This window comes from Sciurus carolinensis, chromosome 6 (genome assembly GCF_902686445.1).
Source record: "Sciurus carolinensis chromosome 6, mSciCar1.2, whole genome shotgun sequence".
Classification (NCBI taxonomy): domain Eukaryota; kingdom Metazoa; phylum Chordata; class Mammalia; order Rodentia; family Sciuridae; genus Sciurus; species Sciurus carolinensis.
In genome coordinates, this window is record NC_062218.1 from 130,311,314 (window position 1) to 130,329,392 (window position 18,079).

Here is an 18,079-nt window from a genome sequence, read left to right on the forward strand (position 1 = left end):
CCTGTGTGTGTGTGTGACCCCGTGATTGCAGGCTTGCGCTCCTCTTTGTGAATGGACCTCTTCTGCCAGCACACTGTTCTTCCTTGAAGACTGAGCTTCCTCAACTTTTCCTGTACTCACTCAACCATCAGTCCCTTCCTCTTGTGTTTCTACATTGCCTCTTACCACATTTTGGAAAGCTGTTTATTACACTGTATATTTCCCAGGCTAGGTTCCTACTCCTTTGCAGGGATGAGACACCACCTCAAAACTCCCAAGTGTTTGTAAAATGAACAGGGTTCCTAGCATTGCAATGGGGATATCACAGGATCCTTGAGTTGATTCAGGGTTCCAGTGTCCTGTGGTCATCTTACTTAAGTTTGCACCATAACCCTGCCTACCCTGTGCTCCTCTTAGAGCAAACTGGGAAGGAAGTTCACCTTCCTGAATTAGCAGGTGTCTGGTAAGCAGTAGCTGAGGAAGAGGGCGGGGCTTGCGGACATTTTAACTCGGGTCACCCTTAGTTTCACTTTTGGATACAGACCAGGGTTACCGTGGTGCTTCACTTGAGAGATAAGAGCTCAGCCCTGAGGAGGGTGATCAACTACTACATCTCCCAGGTGAGTGCTTCCTGTAATTCTGGTGTACTTCATTCCCAGACCTAATATCCTCATCCCTCTTGCTTGGCCCACACCAAGAGGTAAGTGGAGGCTTGAAAGACCAAGCCACTGGTCTCGATGAGGGCCACTCCCACCCTCAGCCAAAGTCTTTGAGATACCTTTTAGAAGGAAGAGTCTCTCAATGTAGTTGATTCATCTAAGGGAGGCCAAGAAGCCCTTGGTTCAAATGTGCAGACCCCAGATTGGGTTCTGGGGTACAGTATTGAAAGAGACTTGTCCTTCCCCATAGGAGATAGAATTTAAATACTATGGTTTTGGGAGGAATCTTCATAGTTTGGCAAGTGCTGACTAAATCCTGAATAAGTGAGTGAATGATTGAGCTAGCCGGGCCTTGAATAGAGAGTGCCATGTGTGTAGCTCTCAGCCCTTTCCAAAGGTAATTAATTGCCTGTTATCTCATTTTATTGTTAAAGCACACTATATAACATTTATAGAATGAACATGCTATAGTCTCATTTGACAGATTTGGAAACTAAGTGTAGGTATGTGTGATTTGGGGGAGATTTGTCAGAAACTGATTTCTGGTTCACCAAATAAAAACCTCTTCCCCTGCTTCCAATTTTACAAAGCTGTGTTAGTGCATCTTATGCCCAACCACATGCTGGCATTGAAGATGCAGACTCAGATATTGCAGGGTTCTTAGTATAACCCTCCAAACTTGGGGAACAAGTTGAACGAAGACTGGCAAGCAAGAGACAGGGAGTTTGTAGTCAGTGTGGCTGGAGATTGGAAGGGAATAGCAAGGGGAAGTGTAGGTTGAGGGTTTTGTAAAGGGCGTGCAATGTTACTAAAAAGAATTCTGGACTTTCCCTACTGCAGTGGAAGCCATCATAGTGCGAATATTTGCTTCCTTTTCTAAAGGAGACAGAGCTTCCCTTAAATGACATGATAAAATCTATTTTAGCACAGTTGCTGGTGATGTGCTGCAAGTTGGGCGGGGAAAGAAGATGAGCAGACTAGATGCAGAAGTATTACTTAAGAGACTGTTAGAACAATCAGACAGTGACTGTGGGGGCAGGGAGGAGAGGACACTGGGAGAGCTCTTTCCCAGAGTCCAAGATCAATCACATGGATGTGGCAAGAGATGTATATCAGAAACCCAAATGACTGTTTAGATGAGCAAATCCCTTGATGTGTCCAGCCAAGGTGGAAGATGGGAGTGCAGTGGTGAAAAGTAGAAAAAAAAATTAGCTTTGACTTCTGAGCTTGAGGAGTCTCTCCAGTATCCAGATAGTGAGATCTAACAGACCATTGAAATATAGGATTTGGTTCAGGTCAGAGGTTGATTTGGGATCACTGCACAGGTTTTACTCAGCTTTGGGATGGGTGAGATAAAGAGGGAGTATGGACAAAGGCATGGTCAGAAGCTTGGGAACCCTGCTGTTTAAAGGCAGACAACATGAGAGACCCAGGAGAGACTGGCTGCTGGAGCCAAGGCAGGGTAGAATACAACAGCAAATGCACTGAGCAAAAAGGGTTTGGGATTGGCAAATTACATTTTAGGTAACCTCATGGAGGGCAAATTTATAAGAGGATGTGGGTTGAGGGTAGGGAGGGATTGCAATAGTGGGAAGGTACTATATTTCCAAAAGTGTTGCTATTGTGAGGTGGAGTGCTCAGTGGACAGAAGTCTTGTCATCCTCTTGGGTCTTCCACTGCTTCCCTTCTCCTCCACCCTGAAGAGTATCTGAATCACTGAACCACTTAACTCCTCTAATCCTCACAAGCACATAATTTTTTTTTCATGTTATCAAAGAAGAAATTGAGGCTCATAGGGGTTCAGATTTGGCTAAATAAATCTGGATGTGCACTCCAAACAAGGATCTTTTGCTCTCATTGTCTCATTTGCCCCGCACAGCCCTTTGACATGTTGGTTCTATGTTGCTCCCCATTTCACAGAAGGAAATGAGGCTTGATGTTGGGAAATCTAGTGCCATGGCCTTGTGGAGAGTCAGGTCCTGGGCTCTGAGCCCAGGGCTTTCTCAGTTCTGCATCACTGCACTTTCTAAAAGCCACCCATGAGCTGACGTTTGTGTAGCACACTGCATTTCACAAAGCATTTCCCCAGGCTTTATTCCATTTGGTGTTCATAACAGCCTTGCAAAGGTAAATATTATTGCTTTACAGATGATGAAGCCAAAATTCTTAAGTCTTAAATGACTTGTCCAAAGTCATGCCATTAGTGGAACCCCTTTGTAAAGCACAGATCAATTTTCAAAGTACAGACCCTTTTCTGTGTCTCCCTGTCACCTTCTAGATGAAATTAACATGCCTTTGACTGGTTTGAAGGCCTTCCATACTCCAGCCTGCCTGCTTCTTTAGCAGATCTTTGGTCCCCTTTTACCTCATACCATTTGACCTCTAGCACATCCCTGACCTTTCAACCATAGCAGCATGGTCAACCATGAAGTACATGTGTCCATCTCTATCACTGTGCCAGCCCTGCTGTGATTATTGGCAAGGCTGAGAGTTCTCTGAGGACAAGACCTGCATCTACTTCATCTATACCCCAGCATCCTGCACAGAAGGCCCCAGAAACCAGTGGATGTAAATGAATGACAGAATAACCAAACGACAATTGAACATGAAATCAGCCTTCCCAGTGCTTTCTCGTTAAAACATGCTTCTGGGAAATAACTGCCTTCTGGTTAATTACTGAAAAGAATGGTTGATAGTCAAAGGTTCTGAATTCTGCCCACAATTTCCTTCCCTGGTCCCTATCAGAGGAAGGAAGTTGAAAGTCTGAGTCACAGCTTCTTAGGGCCTATAGAGTATGTGATTGACCCTGGCTGTCTCTTTTCTCCTGTAGGTGACCCACTCCTATTGTGGTATCACATGGACTCCATTGGGCCTGCTGGATTGCAGCCTGGGGAAAGAGCCCTGGGCTGCCCCCAGGAGGGGTTGCCCCTGCCCTCAGACAGCTCAGAGCTGGTAAGTTCAGCATTGGGGACCCATTTCATATTTATTCAAGGATGCCAAGAGCATGAACACTGGAGATTCTGAGGGTCCCTAGGCACACACCTGTGCGAACTCTTTCCAGTTTACGAAGCTGTTCATCTCCAATTTGGTACCTCTTTTGAGGCTCCAAATAACCGCAAGTTGGGGATTAGCTTATGGGCTTAGAGAGGTGAAGTGACTGGAGTTTAAGACCTGACAAGAGCTTGAGCTGAGGTGTGTCAGTTCCAAAAGTATTGCTTTTGCCATATTTCTCCACATGGGTGCCACCCCCACCCCAAGTGAGTCGGTACATCTAGAATGGGCCCTCCCAGGGTTTTCTTGTATATGGCTGTATTCTTGAGTCCCTTCCTTTCCACTGTTCCTATTGCTGCTGCACATCTCCCTCTCCTCACATAGCTGCAGTCTGGCACCCAGGGTTGATTGTAGTGCTGAACTCAACTTGGAAGTTGTTATGTGGCATAGTCCATATGGCTGAGGTTTGTTCAGAAGTGAATTTCTCTTTTTTCCCCCACCATCTGACCAAGACTTATTAAGCCCTTGCCTACCACACCCTTGAGCCGGAAACACTTGTGTAAGTCATTTCATATATCTTGGTTTGTTTCCTCATCAGTAAAATGGGGGAAAATAAAGTTGAATGTGGTCCACTCTCTGAATGGTTAAATGAGCTCATGGAGATAAAGGGCCTGCACAGAGGAGGCACCCATGTTTCTGTAGTGTTCTGGCTCCTTCTAAGATCTACTCGCTAGGCTTCTTGTCCAACTGTGAGGACATCACCCCTCACTGCATTTCACATTCCCCCTCCTCCCTTGTCCAACCTCTGCCCCAGTCCCTGCTATAAATATAAACATTTCCTGTGTCTAACCCATAGCTGGGTTCCAGGAATGAGCAATGTCTGCCCTCCAGGGCTTGTTTTAGGTCCTGCAATCATCTCTCTTTTACCCTTCCCTCCTATGCATATCCCACATCTGCCCTGCTGGCGGTTACATGCTCCTGTAATTCCCTTTGGCTTTGGAGAACTTCACAGGGATGCCCAGTGCCCTGTGGCCTTGGACTCCTACTCAGCACTGCAGGCCTCACCCTGGGCTCCCTTCCCACAGACTTAGGTTGAGAAAAAGTTAATTACACGTTGTCATCTCATAATCCCTCCCAGACCCTTCCCCAAAGTCTCTTTTTGTAACTAGAGAGGGTGTAGAGCTAGATCTTCTAGACTAGCTGTACCTCGTGCTCCGAAGAAAGGGAACCCACATTTCGCTGGGCATTTCCTTTGTGTCAGACACTGCTTCACTGCTCCATTGCTCCATGTCTACTATGTTCTTAGTCCTCACAGCATTCTTTGAGAAGAATTATGGTTTTTGCCTGAGAAGTGAGATGATGGGTTCAGATTAACACAGCAAGTTAATTAAAGGAGGCAACATGGAAGCCATCTTAAACTTCACATGCCTTCTAATGCTTTGCTCCTTTCTTTCCTACCAAGGTCTCCCCACTCTTTCAGGGGGGTAGAAGGGGAGGCTCCAGTAGTTTCTCCTGGCTGATGTGCACTCCACCAGAGTCTGCCAGAGTAGTTCTTTCTTGTGGTTTTAGTCATCTCCTAGTCTCTCCACTTGAACCTCATTGTACCCAGGAGGAAAAGGCAGAAAAATATATCTGTCCAAGTCATTGCCTTCTCCATAACTCCATTGTTTTCCCTGCTCCCATCTGAATGGCACTTTACACTTTCACAAACATTATTGACATTAATTCTCATTCCAACCATTCAATCAACAAATCCCAAGAGCCTGTTTGGCATGGACCTGAGAGCCACAAACAAGACATAGTCCTCCATACCAGGGGACTTGTGAGTAGTAGTATTTTCTGTTTCTGCTAAGAGCTGACTGAGGCTCAGAGAGTGTGCCTTTCTCAGGATTACATAGCTGAAAAGGGGCAGGGCAAGGATTTTAAGTTTTCTCTTGTCTGGGGTTTCCTTCCTGCAACTTTCATCAGCCTTGAATTCTTTTCAGGAGCGATTGCTAGTTTTTACAAGGCTTTACATTGATGTGGAAACATCACTATAGTCCATGTAATCTGGGTTCACGACCCACCTTGCTCCTTCATATTTTCTCAGACTAGGCAGATGACTTGCCCTCTCTGAGTCTAAGTTTCCTCATTGGTAACATAGGAGTAACCTCTCCTAGCATGCATGGTGCTGGAAGCATCTGCTTCCATATACCAATATCATGGAATTTCAGGATGTTAGCGTTATTTATTTAGGGTTATTTATTGGGTTATTAGGATATTTCTCTCCTTATGAATCTGTTTCCCAGTCTCTTCCTAAAGCAGGGGTGGGACTGAGGCCTCCTTGTCTTCTTCAGTGGGCAGCCTCTCTTCCTGGGCTTTCCTTAGAGATGTCTCATTATATGGGTGCCTCTTCCTGGGCTTTCCTTGGAGATGTCTCATTATATGGGTGCCTGAGTTGTTATTTCAGAGAAACCATTCCAGTTCTGGTCAGTGGGTCATTGGAATGAAATTCCTGTGCAACAGGAGTTGGGGGCCTTGGAAAGTCTAAGCCAGGGGAGGATGGAGTTGCTGGGCTGTCATCCTCTAATAAATCCATAGAGGCTATTGGGGCTTCTTTGACAGATGGACAAGAAGTTCAGCCAGCAGAGGTTTCCACACACAGAGCTGAGGTTCCTGAAGTTATTCTTTGGCCCTGGGGCTTCTGGTGGAGTAAGAACCTGGAATGTCACATCCTCTGCCTTCCCCTGCTTCCTTAGTCCTCCTTTCAGACTCCAATCCATTCCTGGTCTAGTCTTCCCCCAAATCCATCACTCACTCTAGAAAAAAACCCATTTATGCTCTTCCCCCAGATCTTCAAATGGCTTGTTCTTATCCTTCAATTAGGTTTCCTCCTTGGGGAGGCCTTCCTGGACTCATATCTAAAGATACCTTTTTCTCCCCAGTCTCTGTCCAACTTCCAATCCTGCTCCCCTCCCCCTTAATAGCCACCAAACTATTAAACTACCAAAATCATATTATATGCTTATTTGCTTATTTCCTGTCTCCCATAGTGGAGTCAGAATCTGCAAGAGCAGGACTTGGTTAGTTATATGGTGTAGGGTGCTTAGAGTCATGCTGGCCTTGGTTGATGTGTTGGGAAGGGTGATTGTTGAAGGAAGGACCTTCAACAATCACGTGGTCTCCCAACTCTCCTGTGCTGAGCTTGATCTGGCTCTAGAGTATGAGAATGGGTTAAGAAAGGCAAGCACTTGATGTTTGTTCACACATATTTGTTCATTCAACAACTCACTGGGAGGCTCTTGCACTGGGTACTGGGGAGTCAGAGAGCAATCAGTCATAGTGACAGGAAGGAGGTCTTTCCAAACCCTGCATTCAAAGGAGTAGAGGAGCAGGGAAGAGGATGTTGGAGCTGAGAGAAAACCACCAGGACATGGAGCAGGAGGAGGTAGGTGGCTTCTCTCTCTTAAACAGAGCTCTCTCAGGACACAGGAGCTGGGTGTAGGCCTCAAGAGTCAGAGTGTGTGAAGAGGCAAGGAGTGGGCTGGGTAGGTGCTGGAACAGCAAGGTTTAGAGAGGCGAGCATGGGGGGCAGGACCCAAGCCAGCCCCTTGGGAAACTGAGGGACTGAAAGGCAGGTGTGGCTGGCCAGGGCAGTCCTCTGCCTCTGTTGGGGAATCTGGCTAGTGCAACAGAGTTTCCTTCCAGATGTTGGCTGTTTCTCCCAGGTGCAGGAGTGTCTACAGCAATTCAAGGTGACAAGGACACAGCTGCAGCAGATCCAAGCCAGCCTCCTGGACTCCATGGAGCAGGCACTGAAGGGACAGGCCAGCCCTGCTTCTACTGTCCGGATGTTGCCCACATATGTGGGGTCCACCCCACATGGCACTGGTGGGTGGATGAGTGATTAGGCCTGATCTTATTCTGTTCTCCATTTTCTAAGGTCCCTTTAACCAGATTTTACAGGCCTTGGGAATTTTTCTGGGATGCAGAGAACTCTGATCTTGCCAGTTACATGCCTTTCTATGACCTGCTTGCCCCGTAGAACAAGGAAACTTCCTGGTGCTAGAGCTAGGGGCCACAGGAGCCTCACTACGTGTCTTATGGGTAACTCTGACGGGCATCAAGGGGCATAGGGTGGAGCCTAGGAGCCAGGAGTTCGTGATTCCTGAAGAGGTGGTACTGGGCACTGGCCAGCAGGTGAGCAGTCAATGCCAGCCTTTGGGAACTGGGACCCAGCTGGGTGACTGGGTCTCCGGTGGGCAGAGCTAAGTGCCCTGTCCCCTTGTCTCACAGCTCTTTGACTTTGCGGCCTGCTGCTTGTCTGAGTTCCTGGATGCACACCCCGTAGAAAATCAGGGCCTGCAGCTTGGTTTCAGCTTCTCCTTCCCTTGCCATCAAACAGGCCTGGACAGGGTGAGGTGGAGTGGGCAGGGGAACAGTGTGTGGAGAAGGTCATTGGAGGATTGACCCCACTTCTCTGCCCCCAGAGCATCCTCATTTCCTGGACCAAAGGTTTTCGGTGCAGTGGTGTAGAAGGCCAGGATGTGGTCCAGTTGCTGAGAGATGCCATTCAGAGGCAGGGGGTGAGTGGAAGTAGAGGTGATGGAATTGTTGTCCTGGCTGGCCTGGGCTTGCATCTGTGGGCTATGCTTGTGCTTCTGAAAGGTCCTGCTTTTCTTTCCTGCTCACTGCTTTTATCCAGTTTAATTCTGGGTTGCCACCATTCCCATTTTATAGGCAAGGTAACTGAGGCTAAGAAAGAGTCAAAGAAATGTTCAGGACCCTGGTGGTAGGGGGGGACAAACATGAAAACTCGGACCTTGTCCTCAAGGTCCTTACAGTCTACCTGTGTCACATTCTAATAAAAGATTGTCTCTGTGTTCTGATGACTGGGAGCACTGTTGGGGGAGCAGGGACTTGAAGGAGCAGTTTGCCTGGTGCTTAAGCTGAGACTGGGGAGGAAGATCTAGTTTCAGAGGGGGACACAGGCCAAAGTACTAGAGCAAGCATTCAGGCTAGGAGGAATGAACTGGGGAGCCAGGCCAGGATGCAGGTGAGGACAGCAACCTTCAAAGAAGGGGTCAGTCTTCAGACCCTCATCCTGAGAAGCACTGGAGGTGATGCCTGAGGGTGGGGATGACTTGAGACCTGAATTGGGGAGGGAGGAACAGAAGATGGGATTAGAGAAAAACCTTGTATAGGGGGCCTGGGTGATGTGTTAGGAATGCAGACGCTTGTGTTTCATGGACTTTGGATGTCTCCATCAAAGCCAGGGCCCCAACCCTGGCCATCCCCCAAGGAACCCACTCTGGCTACCAGGCCATTCCCAACCTTGCCCTCTCCATTGCCCAGGCCTACAACATTGATGTGGTTGCTGTGGTGAATGACACAGTGGGCACCATGATGGGCTGTGAGCCAGGCACCGGGCCATGTGAGATTGGGTTAATTGTAGGTGAGCCACAGTCCTTTCTGGATGAGGGGTGGTGAGTGTTGCTGCCTGGAAGGCAGGACCTGATGGGGTTGTCCCTGCCAGACACTGGCACCAATGCATGTTACATGGAGGAGGCGAGGCATGTGGCAGCATTAGATGAGGACCGAGGCCGCACCTGTGTCAGCATCGAATGGGGATCCTTCGACAATGACAGAGTCCTGGGACCAGTGATGACCACCTTCGACCATGCCTTGGATCAGGAGTCCCTGAATCCTGGTGCCCAGAGGTGACCTAGCAGAGGGTTCTGACCCTGTTCTAGGCCCTATCACTGTTCTGATTCCATCTCTTCTGTCCCTGCACTCAGGCCCTTACTATCCCTCCCTCTCATTCTTAAGGTCTCCAGGTTGCCCCCTGGGGGATCTTGGCCATGCTCAAAGAAGAAAGGCCTCAAGGTTCTAGAACCCAGAGTTTTCAACCCTTGACACTCCTTTATTCCTGACTCTCGTCAGCCCTGATAAATGGCTGGTGTTGGGGGTTCAGAATAGCTGAGTCAGGTGTCCCTTGCTTTCCTTAGGTCCTGCTGTGCTTCAGAAGGCCCACAAACCAACCCTAAGTCAAGAGGGGGCAGCATGTTCTGGGCAAACACCCAACTGTCCTCTGGGAGGCCATTTGCTTTAGGAGCCTCCAGTTGGGGGTCCCAGTGTAGAAAGTGACTCCTCTTTGGGGGCTTTTGGAGGTGGAGACAGGTGGGCTGAGGGCTTCAGAAAGGCTCTATCCAGCTACCCTTTCCCCTTGCAGGTTTGAGAAGATGATTGGGGGCTTATACCTGGGTGAGCTGGTGCGACTGGTGCTGGCCCACTTGGCCCGGCGTGGCGTCCTCTTTGGTGGCTGTACCTCTCCTGCTTTGTTGAGCCAAGGCAGCATCCGCCTAGAGTATGTGGCTATGATGGAGAGGTAAGTGGGGGAGGCCAGCAGCTCAGACAAGGGCATTGTACTCTGTCCCTGTGGTAGTTGTGGGGCTTTGGTGGGATGGGGAGCTACTGGGCTGTCTGAGCCCCAAACCAATATCCTGTCCACCTTCCCTCAGCCCCTCCACTGGGGCAGCCCATGTCCACACAATCCTGCAGGACTTGGGCCTGAGCCTGGAGGCTTCAGATGCTGAGCTTGTGCAGCGTGTGTGTGCGGTTGTGTGCACGAGGGCTGCCCAGCTTTGTGCGGCGGCCCTGGCTGCAGTCCTGACCCGTCTACAGCACAGCCGGGAGCAGCAGACGCTCCAGGTTGCTGTGGCCACTGGAGGCCAAGTGTTTGAGCGGCACCCCAGGTATTGTGAGAATGTGAACACATAGCATGAACGTGTGTGTTTATGATAGACCCTCAGAGGGTACCCTGGGATCACATGTGCGAGCCAGTGGATATGAATGGCATCCAAGCAGAGTGAAGACCAGATTGGGCTGTGGGAGGCCAGGAGACATCCAATAAGAGACAAAATTTTTTTTTTGCTTGTGCCATGGAGGGGGTCATTGGGGACACTAGATGTATTATTGGTGCACAGAACTGGTTTAGGATTGAATTGATTTAAAGTGATAGGGCCCAGGGCTGCAGCAAAATTCTCAGATATCAAGCTGGGTGCACCTGGTGTATGTCTGTGTAGGTTCCACAGCGTTTTGCAGGAGACAGTGATGCTCTTGGTCCCGGAATGTGATGTCTCCTTTATCCCCTCTGTGGATGGAGGTGGCCGGGGCGTGGCCATGGTGACAGCCGTGGCTGCTCGCTTGGCTGCCCACCGGCGCCTGCTGGAGGAGACCCTGGCACCTTTCCAGTTAAACACCAAGCAGCTGGAAGCGGTGCAAGTGCAGATGCGGGAGGCCATGGCCAAGGGACTCCGAGGGGAGGCCTCCTCCCTCCGTATGCTACCCACTTACGTACGGGCAACACCTGATGGCAGTGGTGAGGACCTGGCCTGAGTATGGCTCTGGGAATCACAGAGTGTTCTGGGGATGGAGCCACCAACACTGTCTTGGCACTGAGTGTCTCTGTCCCACAGAGCGAGGAGACTTTCTGGCATTGGACCTGGGGGGCACCAACTTCCGGGTCCTCCTGGTACGATTGACAGAGGGAGGTGTGCAGATCATCAACCAGGTTTATTCCATCCCTGAGTGTGTGGCCCAGGGCTCTGGGCAACAGGTACTCACAGTCAGCCCTTATGTCAGAGGGCAGGGGAGGGCTGGGTCGGAGCCCACAGCTTGACCTGCCACACTCTGCAGCTTTTTGACCATATCGTGGACTGCATCGTGGACTTCCAGCAGAGGCAGGGCCTGAGTGGACAGAGCCTCCCCCTGGGTTTCACCTTCTCCTTCCCATGCAAGCAGGTTGGCCTGGACCAGGTGAGGAAATGAGGGCCAGGAAAAGTGATCCCCAAGGACTTCCTACCCGTATACACTTCATAGAGTGTGCAGGAGCCAGGGAAAGGGCTGAGTGCAGGGAGGGGTTGGTGCGGGAGCAGGTGGCAGAGTAACAGGCACAAGTCTAGACTCAGCATCCCCACCCAGTACACACCTCAGCATGTCCTTCCACACGTATGACAGCAACACAATCTGCTGCCATCTCTCGACTAGTCTGCTGAGCTCTAGACTAAGCATGCTTGCTGCTTTTGATTATTCTTTGCAAGGTGTAAGAAGGTATGACTGTGTAAACCCAGGCATGTAGGAAACATGGTTTGATTAATTTCTGTAACTGAACTTCATTTTGTGTGGAGCCCATATTCTTTTGAGAGGTGAAAATTTAGTGAATGTGGGGATCCCCTTCCCCAGATAGGGTCTTCTCTCAGCAACCTTTGCTGTGCAAAATTTACAGGCATGGGGACAACTCAGGGAAGCCCAGGTCCCAGCTCTCTGGGAATCTCCTTCTGTCAATTTCTCTCTTGAATCTTTTTTGTTTTTGGTATCAGGGATTGAACCCAGGGGCACTTAACTACTGAGCCACATCCCCAACCCTTTTTATCTTTTATTTGGAGACAGAGTCTCTCTGAGTTGCTTAGAGCTTCACTAAGTTGCTGAGGCTGGCTTTGAACTTGGGATTCTCCTACCTCAGCCTCCGAGCCACTAAGATTACAGGCATGTGCTACCACGCCTGGCCTTCTCTTGACTCTTAATACCTCCCTGGACTTTACCTGGGGAAGGAAGGTTGAGACTGTCACTTAAATCCCTTCTGTTGCACTCCCCGACCCACCTCTCACCCCCCATCCACCACACAAGTTTAGCTCAAGATGGAGGTCACCTTTAAGCCATCAAAAACCTGGATCTGAGTTCCCCTGTGCCTCAGTTTCCCCAGATAGGGGTCCATCTATTCTGGAGGCAGGGAAACTTATCCATCATTTGGTCTCTCTCAAACTGGTTTTCCCTCTAGTCTGTCACACTCTCTGGTCTGTGTTTTTGAGACAATTAGCATACTATGCCCTCACTGCTGTACAGTGGGGAAAAGGATACAAGGCAATTTAATTGGGGAAAAGGTTGGTCACTTTTTCTAAAATCCCCTGCCCTAGCAGGGAGTGGTGGCATGTGCCTATAGATTCAGCTACTCCAGAGACTGAGGTGGGAGTCTCCCTTGAGTCAGGAGTTCCAGGTCAGCCTGAGTATCAACATAGTGAGACCCCATCTCATAAAAACAGAACAAAAATAATAGAATCTGCTTCAAAGATTTCCAGTCCTGCCTCAGAGCCCCTTCTTTAGGCAGAGTAGTCATTTTTCCCTGATGTCACTTGTCTCATTCTCACTCCTCCAGCCCCTCCTTCAGAAGGGGCTAACTCCTCTAGCCCCTCCCTCAGGAGGGCTAACAAGAACAAACATTCTCAGGTACAGTCAAATCCCCTGTCACTAATCTAAGTCCAGTTCCTCAGAATAAAATGTGTCTGTCTTGCCCCCTCTCATCCTGTCCAGGTGTCTTGCTTTTCCTTTTGTCCTTTACCTGTATCTGGGACAAATAAGTGAATCTAGCATTGACATAGTTCCATTCCTAACTCCGAGAATTCCTTCCTTTCAAGTGACTTTTGATTTCTCTCAGAAAGGGGCGGGGGCGGATATGCTGGCATTTGTGCTTCTGAGCTTTCTCTGTCCTTCTCTTTCTTACATACAACACTCACTTGACCAGTTCTGTTCATTTCTAACTCAGTTACAAAGGGCCGTTCCTTCTGGCAAATGTCTTAAAATGGCCAGACCCTCAGACTGTCTGAGTGTTCTAGAACTAATAATGGAGGATGTAGGTCAAATCACTATTAATAGATTTCTTCACACTGAAAGCCTCCTGGGAAGTTGGGAGAGAGCAGAAGTCAAGGCTTTAGACCATAGTGCAAAGTGGTCAAGGAAACTATAGCAGAAATTGCAGCTGTTGTTGGGATGCTGGCTTTGGGAGACAGAGTGAGATTTGAAGGGGCCTCCAGTTTCTTGTCTCCTCTTGGTCCCACCTCAGGGTATCCTTCTGAGTTGGACTAAGGGTTTCAATGCATCAGACTGTGAGGGCCATGATGTTGTACATCTGCTGCGGGAAGCCATCAAGCGCAGACAGGTAGGAGCCTACCTCCGGGGGTGCTTTCGGGCTGCAGCAGACCTTGAAGGAAGCAAGGGTCTTTTGCTTCCTGAGAAGGGGGTCCTCTGCAGTAGAGACCTCTGGGTCCAGTGCTGGTTGCCGTGACGACTGTGTTGCCCAGCAACTAGCAGCATCCTTTTGTGCACAGGCAGTGGAGCTGAATGTTGTTGCCATTGTCAATGACACGGTGGGGACCATGATGTCCTGTGGCTATGAGGATCCCCGTTGCGAGATGGGCCTCATTGTTGGTGAGGAGGATCCTGCCCTTTTGTGCCCCTATAGTCTAATAATTTGCTACCTCCTGTTGATTCCTTGGGTTGGATGTTCCCTTGGACCTGGGTATATAGAATTGTTCCTGTCTGACCCAATGGGGTCCTGGGATACTGTATAGGGCTGGGAGTCTGGAGTTGGAGTGTTTAATCCAGTTCAGTTACTGACACTCAGTCATTGAATATTTTTGAACCTCAGTTTGCCCATCTGATAAATGAATCTGTGTTTGGGCTCATACAGATTTGGTTGGAAATACTAACTTTGTCATGTCACTAGACCCTCAGTTTCCTTATTGTATGATGCAGGTAATAACAGTGTCTGTCTCAAGGGGTCTTGGGGATGAATGTGAGAAGGGAAAAGTGTGCCCAATGCTTGGTTTGTAGTATACACTCAATTTTGGAACTGGCGAGGAGCATGGGGAAAGGACCCATGAGCTATATGGATCCTTCTGACAGTCTAAGATTCAATGTCTTTATTAAGCACCTACACTGAGGCCAATTGGAATAGAAACACACATAAAAGGAGGTAATTCCGCCTTCTCAGAATTGACCATCCTGTGGGGTTGAGCACAGAACAGCCTGTGGGTGGTCAGAGAGAGCTGATTCTGACTACACATGTGTGGGTACAAGGCCAAGATCAGAAAGAGGTGGGCCCTGGGACAAGTCTCAAAGGAAAGGAGGAGGGGTCCCCAAGCTCCTTAGGAGTCTCTTAGAGAGCAAGGCAGCCTCCCATGGACTGGAGCTTCTTGAACACAGGGCCTTGCACTGGTAGGTGCTTAAGAGAGGTGTATCCACATGACTCTGGGAATAAATTACTGGATAGAGGAATTCCAAGGGGTAAGAAGCCCATCTGCCCAGTGTTGGAAATATGTAGGAAGAGAGGAAATGCTTTTGCCCAGGCTGTGCCTCTTGCCTAGTAAGTCTTTCCCCCTCTATGCTCTTGACTTCAAGGCCCAACTTAGACATTGATTTCTCTCTGTAGCTTTTCCTGACCTTGTAAGCAGCAAGACCCACCCTGAGTTCCAGGACTCCTATCATGCTGTCCTTTTGTACATCTATTAGGGCCCATAGATGTACTATCAGAGTTGGCCATTCATTATCCAACTTATGGCCAGACTGTGAGGTTCCTTGTGTTGGGTTTCTCTGTATGTTCCTAGCTGGGCCCAGTACCAGTTAGTTTGACTAAAGGTCTAGAAGGCCAGACTAGCTTTAACCTCTTACCAGCAGATAGTGATGGGCCATCACACATCCCTCAGGGGAATAACATGACTGATGGACCTTGTAGGGGGTCTTTTGGGTAGCATGGCAGATGCCCTGAAAGTGGTACTGGTAGGGGAGGTAGTGGAGGCCCCAAGGCTTGGTGCTGACAGGATCTGCACTGTGGATGTCGGGAAGGTAGGAAGGAGGCGTAGGACCAGGACAGGTTTTGAATGTGGGAAGATGGAGAAGTGGGAAGGGAGCCTGAATTTTGTCATTTTAGTGTGGGAAGAGCTCAGAGGGGTCTTGTCTGCATCAATAAATGCTTTCCACCCCATCTGGCTTCTCTGCAGGAACTGGAACCAATGCCTGCTACATGGAAGAGCTCCAGAACGTGATGGACGTGGCCGGGGAATCAGGCCAAATGTGCATCAACATGGAGTGGGGTGCCTTTGGGGATGATGGCTCACTGGGCATGCTCAGCACCTGCTTTGATACAAGTGTGGACCAGGCATCCATCAATCCTGGCAAGCAGAGGTGTGGGCTGGGCCTGGGCAGGGATGGCTGGCAGGGGCAGGCTCTGGGTGTAGTGGCTGGTGGGCTCTCCTGCCCCAGGCAGACATAATGTTCATGCAGGTTTGAGAAGATGATCAGCGGCATGTACCTGGGGGAGATTGTCCGCCATATCCTCTTGCATTTGACCAGTCTTGGAGTTCTCTTCCGGGGCCAGCAGACCCAGTGCCTTCAGACCAGGGACATCTTCAAGACCAAGTTTCTCTCTGAGATTGAAAGGTGCCTGAGGCCTGCATTGCCTCCCTACCTCCAAAGGAATCTATCTGTCCACTGTAGGGGAATGCTGCCTGCTGGTGATGGTTGGGTCCACTCTAGAGGATGAAGTGGGAGAAATCTTGAGAGAAGGGGAGCTAATGCAGGATCCCACCTCTGTGTTTTATTCCTTCCTGGCTCCCAGCGACAGCCTGGCTCTGCGACAGGTCCGAACCATCCTGGAGGATCTGGGGCTGCCCCTGACCTCAGACGATGCCCTGATGGTCCTAGAGGTGTGCCAGGCTGTGTCCCGGAGAGCTGCTCAACTCTGTGGGGCAGGTGTAGCTGCCGTGGTGGAGAAGATCCGGGAGAACCGTGGCTTGGAGGAACTGACGGTCTCTGTGGGGGTGGATGGGACCCTCTACAAGCTGCATCCCCAGTGAGTCTGGGTGCATGGGCCAGGCAGGGAGGCATGGCCAGGTCAGGCCTGGCTGGCCTGGGCTCAACTCAGCCCCTTCTTTTCACAGCTTCTCCAGCCTAGTGACAGCCACAGTACGGGAACTGGCCCCTCGCTGTAAAGTCATCTTTTTGCAGTCGGAGGATGGATCTGGCAAAGGTGCAGCTTTGGTCACTGCTGTTGCTTGTCGCCTTGCTCAGAAGACCCGTGTCTGAGGAAATCCACAGGAACCATGGCTTTTCAGCCCCAGCCTTGCCAGACCAGGGCCTGGGTCCAGCCTGTCTCCAAGCCAGACCCAGCCACCAAGGACTCTTAGAACAGTCCATGTATGATCCCTCTGTGGCCATCTACCCACCCCATTAGCTTTCCCCAAGAGAGGTAGCACATGGGTTAGCAATATATATATATAATTTATTTACATTCACGTCCGCTAAATTCCCTATGCGCCCCGGCGGCCCGGCAAGGCTGTGTACATAAGGCCAAGTGTAAGTGCATGAATGCACTTAAGACAGAGTCAGGACACAAGCTTCACACGACAGGCCCCACATGGGGGCACCGGCCAGCCCTAGGAACGGGCACGCCACAGCACACACACTCGCCATTGTACAGCCCGGGACTCCCATTGCATATTCACACGCCCCGCCGGGCAGGGCACCTCGAGGCTGGGATCAGGGGAAGGGTCAGGGAGGAGCCATCGGGTGTCCCTGGGTGGGTGGGAGAAGGGCAGCATGTGAGGCAGATGTGTACCGACACCAGGCGTGAGAGACGTGAGCGACCTCTGGGTGTACAGCAGGAGATGCGTGTGGTGGTAGTGGGGTCCGCATGACCCGGGAAGGGGGTGCGTGTGAGATGGGCACACAAGGCATGCATGGGCACATGCCCGTGTGGTGGTTGTGTGCCTGAATCCAGGGGCCGACCCCTGTCTGGCTGGGGTCCTCAGTCCCGCAGGCTTGGAGCCAGGCCCCTCAGGCGTGCCCCTACCCAGCAGGCACAGAAATGTTTGCATAAGGCCCAGCTCAGGCAGGAGCCCCAGGGGCCACATCCCGAGCCCAGCGTGTGCGCGCGTGCCCGTGTGTATGCGGGACCCCTGGTAGGGGCAGGAGGAGAGGTAGCATCACACGCGCACACACACATACACAGATGGGCTGGGCCCAGCCTGGCTCCAGGCACTGTCCACCCTGGGCACTGGGGCCAGGCAGAGTGTGAGCAGGTGGCTGGGCCAGCCTGGCCAGGCAGGCCATGGAGGGATGGGAGTTGGAGCAGGGTCTGAAGGACCAGCATTAAGGGACAACTTCGGCCGGGAGGGGGCCTGTCCAAGCAGCTCTCCCTGGTGCGGGGGTAGGGCCCCTGTCCGGCTTCTATCTGTCCCTGGCAGGTGCCAAAGCTGGTGAGAGTGTAGGCATTATGGGCCTGGCTGGCCTCAGCACTCAGCCTCTGATACCGCGAAGAGGCCAGCGTCTGGCTGGCCCAGTCCGGCCACTGCTGCCGCCAGCTGGCTGAGGTTGCCGTTGGGGAAGTGCCTTGCCTCCCACAGGTTGAGGATCATGGCCGTGGGGCTGGGCTTGGAGGCAAAGAAGCTGAGATGGCTGCGGAGAGGAGAGACCATCAGTGGTCTGGCCTCACCCCGAGCTGCTGCCTCACACCCCAGCCCACCCAAAGATAGGACTTCCCCTCAGCCAAGTGCAGTGACCCCCCCAGTCACTAGTGGGTGTTGCACAGGCCCTGCAAGGCCACCTGTCTGCCCCACCTGCCCTACCTGGATGGCCGG

General features: G+C 50.8%; 2 protein-coding genes across 5 annotated transcripts in view; one reads left to right on the plus strand and one right to left on the minus strand.

Moving 5' to 3' along the window:
• The first annotated feature begins 333 nt into the window (after positions 1-333).
• Hk3 (hexokinase 3) lies at positions 334-16,731 on the plus strand. Of its 3 annotated transcripts, none has more exons than XM_047555240.1 (20): positions 334-442; positions 504-599; positions 3,469-3,590; positions 7,337-7,499; positions 7,654-7,808; positions 7,905-8,024; positions 8,099-8,194; positions 8,964-9,063; positions 9,145-9,328; positions 9,841-9,996; positions 10,130-10,363; positions 10,694-10,989; positions 11,087-11,226; positions 11,307-11,426; positions 13,507-13,602; positions 13,772-13,871; positions 15,443-15,626; positions 15,726-15,881; positions 16,060-16,293; positions 16,382-16,731. In XM_047555240.1, exons 3-20 carry the CDS (start codon positions 3,495-3,497, stop codon positions 16,524-16,526), a joined length of 2,775 nt encoding a protein of 924 aa, XP_047411196.1. In that variant the 5' UTR covers positions 334-442; positions 504-599; positions 3,469-3,494; the 3' UTR covers positions 16,527-16,731. The 3 variants fall into 3 exon arrangements, with proteins under 3 accessions (XP_047411196.1, XP_047411197.1, XP_047411198.1); XM_047555241.1 differs by having other exon boundaries at positions 425-442; positions 522-599; XM_047555242.1 differs by lacking the exon at positions 334-442 and having other exon boundaries at positions 495-599; positions 8,964-9,042.
• The window catches only part of Unc5a (unc-5 netrin receptor A), a 61,849-nt gene continuing 60,478 nt past the window's right edge, over positions 16,709-18,079 (minus strand). For both annotated transcript variants that reach the window (XM_047555245.1, XM_047555244.1), the window contains one exon: positions 16,709-17,897. In XM_047555245.1, the coding sequence (XP_047411201.1) occupies positions 17,732-17,897 (166 nt within the window). In that variant the 3' untranslated portion in view covers positions 16,709-17,731. The remainder of the gene's footprint in view (positions 17,898-18,079) is intronic.